The sequence below is a fragment of the Eurosta solidaginis genome, chromosome 1, assembly GCF_040869045.1.
Source record: "Eurosta solidaginis isolate ZX-2024a chromosome 1, ASM4086904v1, whole genome shotgun sequence".
Classification (NCBI taxonomy): Eukaryota; Metazoa; Arthropoda; class Insecta; order Diptera; family Tephritidae; genus Eurosta; species Eurosta solidaginis.
In genome coordinates, this window is record NC_090319.1 from 53,908,683 (window position 1) to 53,922,855 (window position 14,173).

Here is a 14,173-nt window from a genome sequence, read left to right on the forward strand (position 1 = left end):
GAGCGCTGCCTCAATCCACTTCCACTGCTGTTTCGGGATCCTGCCATCTTCGCTGTTCTCGTCCATAACACCAATGATCTGCCGATCCCTTGGCTATTTCGGCGAAAGACCGAGTCCAGCCTCCCTGCACCTTGGCTCTTTTCGGCGCCGTAGGGTTGGTTTCATCTATAGACCGCTGGTGCTTCGAGGCTTCATCGCTCTCGACCCAGTCCGACCTGAACACCGGCAATATTTGCTTCGCCCAAGCAAGATCACGCTGAGCCTTCGCCCAGTCCTCCGCGGAAACTTCCCCCTCCCTAACCGGCGAGGAGGTATTCCTACGAAGGATCCGGGCAGCCCAGCGCTTGTCCTGATGACGGGCTTTTTGACTCCCTTGACCCTGGATCCGCCTCCCCCCACACCCCTGGAGCCCCCAGCAGCCAAACCGCCATACGCTGAGTGGTAGCCGTGCTGGTGGCTACGAGATGGGCGGCAGCCGCCCCAAGGGCCTCCCGGTCGGTGGCCCCTCCCCGAGAGGTACCGACCTTTGGAGTACCATGACTGGATTTTACCTCAGCCCTTTCCTGCCTATATTGGCCCTTGGCCCTATAGCCGACCCCTCCTCTCACCCTGAGGCCTCCAGCAGTTGACCCACCAGACGCTTATCGCTGGGTGGAGGGCTTGCTGGTGGGGCCCAAGGGAGGGGCGGTAGTGGCACTGATGACCTCCCGGTCAGTACCCCCTCCATGAGAGGTACTGGCCATCGGACTGCTCGAACCGGATAAACTCTCAGCCCTTTTCTGCCTATCTGCCGCTGCAGCAACGAACCTCTGAGGAGTTCTCTCAGCTAATTTTAGGCCCGGCTGAGCCGTAGCCTTTGCGGAGCAAGCTCCTAACGTCTTCTTCTTTGGAGAGTCGCCCTCCTTACAATTTTTTAAAAATTTTTCCTCCATACCATAAACCCACGAGTAGCGGAGAAGGGGAAAGGTCCACCCGGACAGAGATCCGCGATGTCCGGGTAAGGCTTAATAGCATCGAAGGTCGCCCGGTATTCGATGCACTCCGTTAACGACTGGGCTATTTATGGGCCCCCAGCCAGGCTGATCCTCGACCCGGGTCGTATAACACCTTGATCCAGCCCATTTAAGGAGAAGGGGAGAGAAAAAGGAAAAGGAAGAAGAATGGAAAAAGGGTTTGAGGGGAGTGAAGAGAGATCGCCGCTCGAATTAGCCGCCGAAGCGTTACCAGGTGCCACCACGAGGAGGCTCCGCCCCTACATGAGGGAGGGAGGGTGTAAAAACACCTACGAGTCGACGGTTTGGGGTGACGCCGATGAGTTGTTGTTGTTGTTGTTGTAGCGATAAGGTTGCTCCCCGAAGGCTTTGGGGAGTGTTATCGATCGGACCATCACGTCCTTTACCGGATACAAATCCGGTACGCTCCGGTACCATAGCACCATTAAGGTGCTAGCCCGACCATCTCGGGAACGATTTATGTGGCCACATTAAACCTTCAGGCCATTACCTCCCTCCCTACCCCCAAGTTCCATGAGGAGCTTGGGGTCGCCAGAGCCTCGTCTGTTAGTGAAACAAGATTCGCCGCGGATAGGTGAGGTTGACAATTGGGTTTGGAGAAGCTATATATTGCGCTGGCAACCTAAAATGTTGCGCTACACAGCCCTTTGAATCTGGTATTTTAGTCGCCTCTTACGACAGGCATACCTACCGCGGGTATATTCTGATACCCTAACCCGCTGGGGTACGCCGATGAGTGCAAGGCGCAAACACCCCCATGAAAGGCATGTGTATAACATAAAGCTGAATCAGTTGTGATAAACAGTGGACGCGCATAGAATACATAGAATTAGTGTAGAGTGTGAAATTTAGAAGTACTAATTTTATGCGTAATTTCAGTGGTGTATTTAAAGTTTGTCGCTTAGCAGTCCATATAAAGTTTAATCGTAAACGTATTTAGAAAGGCGAGATTAATGAGCAAAGAAACGCAAAAGAACCACTATGGGCGACTGCGGGCGCATTTTTTGCAACCCTGGAAGTCATCGACTCAGCGCTACCAACCGACGTAAGAGTTTTTCTCTACACCTTTTCTCCACAACGCACACTTTTACAAACTATCGGCATATTTTCATATACATATACAAAAAACTTAACACATGTTCAAAAATGTATGCAGAAAAATGAAAATGGCTGAGTTTGTGTGAAAAGTTTTCAACGCAGAGAAAATTGTAAAAAAATTGAGGAAATAGTAGTGTAAATTTACTAAAGTATAAAGAAAAATATGTAGCACCTTACCATAGATGAAGTGAAAGTAAAAAGTGTTAAAAGATCATTATTAAATAAGAGTAAAAAGCGTTTCAAAAAGTGCATAGCTTTTTATTGCCTGGAACGAGTTTCATTCAAAGATTCTTGAGGCCACGAAATAAACCAGCCATTAGATGTGAAAAATTTAGAAATTAATAGAGTTTTATCCGTTGATTGGAATATAAATTTAATACAAACGCAAATTATTTATTAAGAACTGCACTTTGGAAATACTATTTGTTACGTACCACTTGCACTACAAAAAAAAAAAACTAACAAGGCTACAACTTTAATAAATTTCTCTCTGCCTTTAATCGTGCAGCCCCATAGACTTGAACTTTAAATGGACTTATGAAACATAAAAGGGCATTTATATGTAGTTTGCAAATTTAATATCTTGATGTACATACCAATTGTATTGTATATTGCAAATATTTAGAATGGCTGAGGAATCTAGTGATAGTAGTGACTTGGAGTCACGTCCCTCGTGTAGCAAAAATCAGCGCATTACACGAAGAAACGCCAATCATGGTAGTAATACCAGCAACGATAATAGAAAGGGCCCTAAACGTCGCATTGTAATGCGTATCGAATTTGATGACAGTGATGACGAAGACAGTACTTCGGCTTCAGATGAGTCTAGTATTGATGCTAATATAGAAACTTGTCAAGTTGGTAAAGAGCTACCATCATGCTCAACGAGAGGGCGACGCACTCGTAACAATAATGGACAAAACTCTGTAGCATTAACTAAGCCAAGTAATAATAAAGAAGAATCTGATGAGTCGGATAATATTCACAAGAATACAGCACAACGTAATCGAAATAGGCGTTTGAATAATCACTTCTTAAACGGTAGTGATTCGGATGGCTCATCGAGTGGCAGTGAGGTAATGGTTTAATTTTTTTTTGGTGCGCTAGGCCCTTAGCGTCTTGGAATGTTTTAAAAGGCATGCAATATTTCCAGTTTGATATGAAAACAATTGTTATTAATTTAATTTACTTCCTAAAACAAGTTTTATTGTGTTTTAATTTTGGGTGTGAAAAAGGGTTTGATTTTACATATTGGTAATATTTCAACTTATCAATTAGATCTGTTGGGATTTTATACGTTCTCGCTTTTAAATCGAACCGCTTTCATATGTTGCCCATGATCATCATCTGGTAATAATGCTTTGTTTTCTAAATCTTCCAAATCTAAGAATAATACTTTCAGTTAAAGTACGTTGCAGCCTTAAGCATGAACATATGTATATAACACATTTAATTTTGTATGTATGTATGTATGTTATTTTTAAAAATTGTAAATTTTTTAGTTTCGTTCTGAAACCCTCCAACTGATAATTTGGTAAGATGATTGTTATTAAATAGTAATAATGGCCTTATGGTACTCAGACATGGTAAGTGGAATTACTTACTAAGACTTTTTGCAGATATTAAACTATGCTAAGTGAGCTTATCAAGGTCTGTGAGAAGACTTTGGACATAATTAAAAGATAGCCGCTCGCTAGTAAGTCGAATTTTTGTAGCAATATTTGGCCAATTGGTGGATAGAATGGCACCAATCGAATCGGATTGTTAACTCTAGCTATTATCTACTGTGACTTCCAAAAATTACATGTAAAGTCCGCCTAACCTCACATATCTTTTAATCGCAAAAACACCCACTGCGACGGAACCGATTTGTTTGACCCCTCGAACATTAGACCACATTGTTTATTTGTAACCCAAAAGGCGCTTGGATAGTGGGAAGCATGATCGGCATCACAAGCCTAACATATGACTATCTGACTCATACTTCCTTTTTAATATAAAGTGAATACCACAACTCTAAGGCCGAATAGAGTAGCGCGTAGCTGGAAATGAATTCTCGGATTTTTTTCTCCATGCAAGAGTTTTTTTCTATTGTGTAAGAACTTCCTTTTAGAGTTCCATGCATAGGTATAATAAGGGGATTCGCTTAGTCTTGCGAACACAACAAAGTACAGGCAAATAGTTATAAGCGATTCGTTCAATTAACATATATTATGTTTTGCTCCATTAAATAGGCACTCACAAATTTGGCATTAAAGATATCTAAATAAGCAGACACCAGAGAGAAAGAAAAGATGGCTGGGGCAGGTAGGAACATATCGCATTCTGTAAATATGTATGAACATTACGTATGCCGGGTATGATTTTGGTTAAGTATAAATTTTACCTGTTACAGAATTCAACGAAGTTAGGCTAGTGGCTACATGAGTAATCTGCTTTCCGCTTCTGCAAGATTTATAACTCATTTTAATGAAGGGATTCAAGGGGTGTGTAGCGCAACCCTTCAGGTTGCCAGCGCAATATATAGCTTCTCCAAACCCAATTGTCAACCTCACCTATCCGCGGCGAATCCTGTTTCACTAACAGATGATGCTCTGGCGACCCCAAGCTTCTCATGGAACTTGGGTGTGGAGGGGGGGTGGGGAGGGGATGGCCTGAAGGTTTAATGTGGTCACATAAATCGTTACCGAGATGGTCGGGCTAGCACCTTAATGGTGCTGTGTTACCGGAGCGTGCCGGATCTGTATCCGGCAAAGGACCATCACATCGATAACACTCCCCAAAGCGTTCGGGGAGCAACCTTATCGCTACAACAACAACAACAACAACGGGATTCATCAGGCCGGTATGGAAGGGTAGGCTAGAATAACATCTAGCTATCCTTTTCTCCAAGTTTTATAATTTCTATTGGGGACGGTGTTCTTCGGGCGCAAGCTAGCAAAGGTAGTTACCTCAGTGTGGATTATGCTTAGCAGAATTCAAAAATTTCACGCAACGGCGATCATGAATGTACTTAAAATGCATACATTGTTGACAAGATGTGTTTGAATAACCACAAAAAGATGTGCTATATTGGAAAAACACGACTAAATAAGATTTCATGAGTAACTTCAAAAAATCTGCTAAAAAATTTCTATATCTTTTTTTCAACCTTTCCAGCAGGTTTTTTGCTTCTTCACACATGCCTTCCAAGATGTTTACCCTTTTCCAGGCGCAGCAAGGACCTCGAGAAGGATGTGCTCAGCCATCGTATCCGCCATGTCACAGAAGCGAAAAGTTTTCTGATAGGAAGGCTAGTATGCATATGTGGCACCCAAGTTTCAAGCGTCCTGTAAAGACAGCAGTTGACTGTCTTAACTCATTCTTTGATAGTATAATCGCCTTATCTTATATCGTCTCAACAAGACCTTTGGTTAACACAAACCCATCGTCTGGGATCAATGCCTGTTCATTGCACTCATGCTGTCGGCCTAATATTTTGTTCTAAACACGAGAGTCTCTTACATCTTCACGTCACGCTTTGGTAGACTGCGTGGTTGCGTCCCTTTGCAGCGTGGTCCTATAAGTAGCATCTTTTTTCTTCGAGGCGGCACATTGCAGTTTAGGTTGTAGCGGCAAGTGAAAGAAAAACTTCATATCTACGACCGAGTTGAATATACAAATTTATTAAAAACTTAAAACTGAAGGGGCTTGACTCGAAGATCCTGAGATCACACCCCGGGCAACGCAACATCAAAATTTAAAACCAAGTTTTTTCAATTAGAAAAAAATTTTTCTAAGCGGAGTCGCCCCTCGGCAGTGTTTGGCGAGCACTGCCAAGTGTATTTCTGCCATAAAAAGCTTCTCAGTGAATACTCATCTGCCTTGCAGATGCCGTTCGGAGTCGGCATAAAACAAGTAGGTTCCGTCCCGCCAATTTGTAGGAAAAACTAAAAGGAGCACGACGCAAATTGAAAAATAAGCTCGGCCTAAAATCTCTTCGGAGGTTTTCGCGCCTTATATTTATTTATTTATTCGTGGGGTCGAACAAAGGAAATTTGTTTAAAAACTAAACTAAAACTAACATACGAAAAATAAATCGATATTTAAATTCATGGTTGAACGTCGAAAACTGGGCTAGAAAATCCTCTTCTAAAAATAGCATTAGAAATGCCATAACAAATGTTTTACTCGTTGAGTGTGTTAACTTATTCACTCCGTATGTTCAAACATTCGTCTCTATTTAAGTATAAATGGAGTCGAGTTTATATTTGGAATATTATTTATATACATACTTATTTCGAACAATCACACCTCGTGACGGAGTATCAAACGAACGTGTTCTGAGTATTCCAAATAAACATCTTATTCAGAACGATTACACGAATACTTAAACGGAGCTTTTCGAAGTTTCAATAAATAGGTCAATAATTCCTGTGTAGCTAGAAAACACTTAAGTTAACTCTTATGTCAAGGTCGGAATATAAATTTCTAAGACAATCAGTAATTTCTTTTATGTGTTCATTCCGACTGTTAAGGTTAGTGTCCTATGTCGGCTGCCGGTGGGAAATCGCCCTATACCAAAATATTTTTCAACAAGTAAAGAAGTCTAAGTTCGGGTGAAACCGAACATTATATACCCAGCTGTACACTTGAAATGCTGTTGTTGTATGTTTTGTACGCTTAATAGTGTTACAAGGCTCCGCATTCTATTCTGAACTAATTTTTCTTCGAGTTATGTCTCCCGAACCAGAAAATTGCTTAGTCATAAAAGGAGCGGTGCCATGCCCATTTTTTAAAATTTGAAGTTTTTCCTATATATTGTTATAAATCCACTTGGGAAATGAAATACCGTTTATATAAAGTTCTTTATAGCTTATTTTATTCGTCTACGACACTTAAAAATCTTTTATATAAAAGTGGGCGTGGTCCTTAACCGATTTCGATAATTTTTCTTCAAAACATTCCTTATAGTAAAGGCAACCTCTCTGCCGAATTTTGTTACAAAAAGTTTAACGATTTTTGCTTTATGATTAATATTTGTAAAATTGATTTTATCACAAATGGGCAGTGCCACGCCCATTTAAAATTTTATTTTTTTTCTATTTTAATCAACAGTCGCGATATCAGTCCACATGTCAAATTTCAACGTCCTAGGTGTTTTATTTACTAAATAATCAGGTTTTTTGTGTTTTCCAAAATGTTATATATATAAAATTGGGCGTGGATATCATCCGATTTCGCTCATTTTCAATACCAATCTATTCTGGGTCCAGATAAGCTCGTGTATCCAATTTGGTGAAGATATCTCAATATTTACTCAAGTTATCGTGTTAACGGACAGACGGACGGACAAGGCTCATTCGAATTTTCTTTCGATACTGATGATTTTGATATATGGAAGTCTATATCTATCTCGATTCCTTTATACCCGTACAAACAACCATTTAGAACATTTATCCAATCAAAGTTATAATACCCTGTGTACAAGAATTTGTCTCGAAAGCATTCCATATCATAAATAGGTTGAACGACGCCTTAATCAGAAGGTTTTTCATAAACGGCCTATCTAATGTGAAAATGTATTGAATTTATGCTCAGATAGGGAATTTCTGAAACAAATTCTGAAATATGGTTTTTTGAATAAAAAAAGTTCGGCGTTCTTCAAACAAATTCTGCAAGAATGATCAAAGCAATATTTATTAAAAAGGGAATAATTTCCCCAAAATCTATTGGCATTTACAAAATTAGTATCATTATTAATATATTACTAAATGTAAATTTCTGGCAACCCCTTGAAATGGTTGCGCTACATAACCCCTTGAATCAACTTGGTATTTTAATTGCCTTTTACAACAGGCATACTTACCGCGGGTATATTCTAACCCGCCTAACCCACTGGGGTGCCGTATTTCGAATAAGCAACCCGTCCTGGTTTTTAAATTGGGGAGTGTCAAAGCTCTGCCATTATTAGAGAACAAACCCCTGGTAATTTAATCATGTTTCAGTATAAATTCAATATTTTTGTTAGCTAGGGCGTTCTTCAATCAAATGCTGAGATGGGCGTATTCGATAGGTTGCCGAGATAAGATGACAATCCACTTTATCCGCTCAGTATTAATTACGGCTTAACCACCTAGGCGATTTTGGCTGTTGCATAAGAAATTTATAGCAGCCTTATGTAAGTCATTACCAAGCCTGGTTCGACGTGTTTTAGTTCGTTATCTTGCATGTTTTCCTCAAAATTCGAATGCAATGTAAAGCATCCGGTATAACGGAATATGGGCATAGCGTATGCGAATAGCAAAGGCTAACGTAATTGGGAAACGAAATCAAATCGAAAATCCTTCAACACTGATCGTAAAGGCTTAGGAACGACTCGCTCAAATCGCTTAACTTGAATTGAAGGTGTGCTCTACAATCATACATACACTTACGATAAACAAAAGCCGATGAAAATTGTTTCCCTCTTACAGTATTTCTACGGTCACTACAGCTACGCAAAGAACGGTTTTAGTTCTTGTGGTCAATATTGATAATACCTGAGCTAATTGAGTGATATGTAATGATATTTAATAAAAGTAATAGTGTTATCCTTAAGAAAGAAATTTACATAATTGTATGCGAGGTACATTGTAATTAAATGGGGTTACACTGAACATGTCGACAATTTTGAACATCCACGTCGATGGCACTACGCTACCGACTGTCCTACACCCCAACATCTTGGGTGTGACGTTTGATCAGGATCTACATTTTGCTGAGCATGCAGCCGCAATTGTACCGAACATCCAGAGCCGTAATAAAATCCTCAAATCCCTTGCTGGCAGTACTTGGGGAAGAGACAAAGAAACGCTCATTACCACTTACAAAGCAATTGGCCAGCCGATTGCATGCTACGCGTTCCCCTATGGTCTCCAAGCCTAAAAACTACTCACTGGAAGAAGCTACAGGCCTGCCAAAATACTGCTCTCAGAACCGCCACGGGCTGTCTTCTTATGTCTTCAGAACACCATCTACATAATGAGGCGAGAATACTCCCCATCAGGGAGAGAAATGAGATGCTAACCAAACTGTTCCTATTGAATACCCAGAAACCTGGGCATCTTAACATCTGATTGATGAGCCAACACCGCCTAGGGGCTTAAGGAGTAATCTCCGTAAGCATTATGAGGAAATACGGCACCTGACAACTCAGCCGTGCGAAGCAAAAAACAAGCAGGTCCTCAGTGAACTCCACAAACAGGCGTCGGACTTTTATGCCGGTAATTGTCCGGTGAATCCAGTACTCAAAGAACAATACCCAAAACTTGCGGAAGAGGAACGCATACTCCCCAGGGAAACGCGAGTCACTCTAACTCAAATTCGTTCTGGATACTGTAACAGGCTAACCTCTTACCTATCCAAAATCAACCCCGACATACAAAATGTATGCCCCGCTTGCAATGTGTCCCCACATGACACCATCTCTTTAATTGTAATATGGAACCAACACCTCTAACACCCCCTTCATTATGGTCTACCCCTGTTGACACAGCAAGGTTCCTTGGACTCCCATTAGAGGATATTGATGACAATTTGTGATCGGTCGCACCTATTAGATGGGCGAAGCATTGCTACAACAACAACAACAACATGTACATTGTAATGAATCATCCTTTCGGAGATTGTGGATGAAATATCAAGACTTTGCCATTGAATTTAAGGATAGTATAAACATGAAAATTAGAATCGCAACGGAAGGGGGTCTCTTGAGGAAAATAATTTGATGGCTCATTGCTAAAAAACCCGCTTTTCACCACAAAAAAAAACAAAACGATCCCGCACACTAATTGGTATTACGAAAACATAAATTGGGCAGGGAAAGAATGGCTATGATTCATATTCTCTTATGAGTGCAAAAAAAGTATTTTATTCAGTTAAGGTTCGCGATGTGTAGTAAGTCCCAAAAATCAGGAAGATTGAGTCAAAACTGCATTAAGGCAACAGTGAAGGATTCTCCGTATATAATGGTGTGATTGGCATTATAAAGAGGCCTCTCTAAAGTTGGCAAGACAACTTTTAGGTGGAAAAAAATTACCTATTGGGAAAATTGCCGTGAATTTGCCGTAATTTATCCGTGAAACAAAAAAAATTGCCGCGGCCATATTTTAGAAGTGAAGTTAGCGTGCCACCCCCAGAAAACCACCTTAGACATCAGCTATGAAAATAATTCTTGCACACGGATTTGCCGTAGATAAGTGGCATACTTTATAATTTTGAAAAAAAGGGGTCGTGTAGCGCAATATATAGCTTCTCCAACCCAATTGTCAACCTAACCTTCGAGCGGCGAATCCCGTTTCACTAACAGACGAGGCTCCTCATGGAACTTGGGGGTGGGGAGGGAGAGATGGCTTGAAAGTTTAATGCGGCCATATAAATCGTTCCCGAGATGGTCGGGCTAATACCTTAATGGTGCTGCGATACCGGAGCGTACCGGATCTGTATCCGGCACAGGACCATCACATCGATAACACTCCAAAGCCTTCGGGGAGTAACCTTATCGCAACAACAACAACAACAACTAGTATCATTACAAATTCTGTAGTTACATTTTTCCCTTCATTGATCTTTTACTTTTAATCCAAAGTTTCCATCTGTATTGTAAAAAATACATACATAATAGCCGTGTTTTTTAACACGCGCGTATACGTTTCGTTTGCGCGTGTTAAAAAACGCCTATCTTCGCTTGATAATGCTTAGGAGACCCATCTAGCGGCTGTGGTAAAACAACTAGCTACAGCAACAGGGTGTACCGAAAAGCGGAGACGCAACGCTCTGATGGCCATAGGGTATAACATATAGCTGAATCAGTTGCGATGAATTGTGGACACACATATAATACATAGAATTAGTGTACAGGGTGAAACAAAGACACATATTTCAGTTACATCTGACTATAATGCGTATTGAAATTTAGTAGGACAAAATTTATGCGCAGCAATTTCAGAGGTGTATTTATAGTTTGTCTCTTAGCAGTCAATATAAAGTTTAAGCGTAAACGGATATACGCGTGTTAAAAAACACGGCTAATATTTGTATTTTAGTAAAAATTTTTTTTTTTTTTTTTTTTTCAATAAAGATTTAAATATTAAGAAAAGTAAGTTACAAAAGGAAACAATCTTACAGTTATTAATACTTATTTAAATTGGTCATAACATCCTCTTTTTTACATATCATTTCAGACATAAATAGTTAAGATATCCTATCGAGTTTAAGTGTATACATATTTACACATTGGACCACATTTATAAATAAATGCGTATGTGTGCAAGCTATTAAAATTAAAATAAAAATTAACACAAATAAGTTTAAAAAGATATAACTTAAAAGCTTTCAAAGCCTCTCTTTAATTATCACTAACAGTCTCATATGTTTCCACATTAAATTTTCATTAAAAAGATAAAGCAACATATTTTTTGACTAATCCATCAATTGCGAGAAAATCAACATTTTGAAAAACTTGTTCACACAAAAACCACGAAACCATATTGAAATATTATAAATATTTACATACAAATATGTACCCCTAATAACTGTTTTTTAAACCTATTATTTTTCATCGTTAATTAAACACAGCACATTAGGAGATACCTTGTCGTCTTCTAAATTTATAGAATAAAAATACCTTTGAACAAACAACCAAAATTCTAAGTTATCGCCAGGGTATTTTAAATACAATACATGAAAACCTTAAAACATGTATAAAAAGCACTTAAAAAACAAGGCATCTCATTTGATTTCATCAAAATAAACATAAAATTTTGCGTCACGCAAATTATAGCCAACTGCAATAATAATTGGTTGTAAGGTCTCACCACGGTCGCAGAGGGAAGTCTTAAGCTTTTCTAAACTGTTTTCAATATCTTTGGTCGTAATTGCATGTAGAAGAAACGATAACTGCGAATCTTTGATGGTGGACCGATAAAGCTTTCGCGTGCTGTTTGCTTTTCGTTTTAAAGTTGGACGTAGCAAAACGTGTAGTTGTAGCGCTATGAGCTGTTATGATCCTATATGTTTAAAAAATATATACAAGTATATATCGCACACTAATACAAAAGAGTCAGAACTTGAAATATGTAAATGTTCAAGAGAGAAGAAAAACGGTTTATGTGGAAACGTCTGTAATGTTATACTGAAATCCAGTTTTACAAAGAAGGACACCTTCATTATAAAATGAATTGACGACATTTTGTTGTAATTATTTGTTTACGGACAAAATATATAGCAATTTTGAATTATGACTATGTATGACAATTATATATGACAATTATTTCATCAAAAAAGGCACATTTCACAATAATACAAGCAAAGTTACTTACTCTTTACGTATAAAACAACAAATTTAAAACTTTTTTGCAACAAGATAGTCAGAATTTAAAATAATACGCTTTATGCGTAAAAAAACTGTTCACTTGTTCTTAAGCACATTGACACAACTAAAAATAGTACTCATTAGTTGATACAATCACTTCGTTTTGTAACGTCGTCGCGTCAAGATCGTTTTTCCCCACAACTCAACCGCGTGCTATAAAAGGACGCTATTCATGCGGTAGAGAATAAAATGGCGGATAGTGCGGGAATCGAAATGACAAAAAATTAAATTAAAAACATTTAAAAAACAAAAAATTTATAGTACTTGGAGTAAACCATTAAATCTAAATATTATTTATCGTACTTGGAGTAATCCATTAAATCTAAATATATAATAACCTCAATTAGTGTATTACCTTTGTGTTGGTGGAGCAACTGTACAACAATTTAAAGACAGCAAACTTCTGAATATATAACCTGGTGTTATAGATTAACACCAATGGAGGGATAACCTGGTGTTTTATTAAGCTTAAGCTTTAACCAATAAACTAATAATCCGAAAAAAAAAAAATAGTTGATACAGTGCAAGCGATGCAATCAACACCAAAACTGGCATAACGGTAATTTTTCAGTTAAAGAAGAAAATAATGACAACGAAATTTAAGGGGCAGTTAGATATGTGTGCTGTAAAGTGGTTTATGGAAAAAAACCGATTTTGAAAATTTTTAAGTTATGACTCTTTTGTAGTTAGTGTGCGATATGTTAATATATGATACAATTATTTGAATAGACACAGTGATAAACCTTTATCTTCAGATTTATTTTCTTCCAATTGTTGTAATTGCGCCGGATCCGTCAACTTCTCACTTATCAGTGGTATAATTTTCAGAATAAAGTTGCCCCATTTTTCGACGACAGATGTCGAATGTGTATACACATAACTAAAGTCGGTTTGAATCTAAACGTAAATTTTATTGTTACTACATATTTGATTATTGTAATTAATAGATTCACACTTACCAGATTATACCCTAATGAATGAGAAAAGAGCTTCCAATTTGGTAAAATCTCAATGATGTTGCTATTTATGCCTTTTGTGCGTAAAATCTCTTGCCTCCGTTTCTTAAAACACTTGCGCCATCTGGCACGTCGTTCCACGGCTCGGAAAAAATTTTCAACCAGTCGTGAGCCTTGGTAATATCTTAAAAAATCACATTAAAATGTACAAAGGGATATACCTAATATATAAAAATTTATATCAATCCGTCTTAATATACCTTTTTCTTCTGCACAGTTCGAATTTTCCGATTGTGGGAGGTCGCTAACTATATTTTTCCTTTCGTTACCAGCCATATATCTACATGTATATTTGTAGTTTATAGTCTCTCGCATAGCCATATGCGTGTGTATATGTGAATACTAATTCGGCTGAGATTACATGTGTTCAGGGTTGCCGCTAATTAAAATTTTTAGTAACCAGAATTTTCCCAAAAGTAACCAAAAGTGGAAAATGGTAACCAAACCGAAAAAGTTTACTTTTTTGCTGGCAGCATTGATATTTATTGTATTTTAACGTATATGTAACGTAAAAACATTTAGAAAAAAATATAAGAATACATTTTTTTTACATAAAATTTGATAAAACAAAAACATAAAATCGTGTTCTTACACATGCTGTATGTAAGAGTATGAAAAATAATTTCTTTAACATTAGAAATAATTACATACCT

General features: G+C 38.4%; 1 protein-coding gene across 3 annotated transcripts in view; it reads left to right on the top strand.

Annotated features, from left to right (window-relative positions):
* The first annotated feature begins 2,173 nt into the window (after window positions 1–2,173).
* Window positions 2,174–14,173, top strand: part of LOC137253459 (uncharacterized) — a 146,652-nt gene continuing 134,652 nt past the window's right edge. For all 3 annotated transcript variants that reach the window (XR_010953805.1, XM_067790425.1, XM_067790415.1), the window contains exon 1: window positions 2,174–3,187. Coding sequence is in view for 2 of the 3 variants with exons in the window: in XM_067790425.1 (XP_067646526.1) it covers window positions 2,738–3,187 (450 nt within the window). In the remaining variant the exon portion in view is untranslated. The remainder of the gene's footprint in view (window positions 3,188–14,173) is intronic.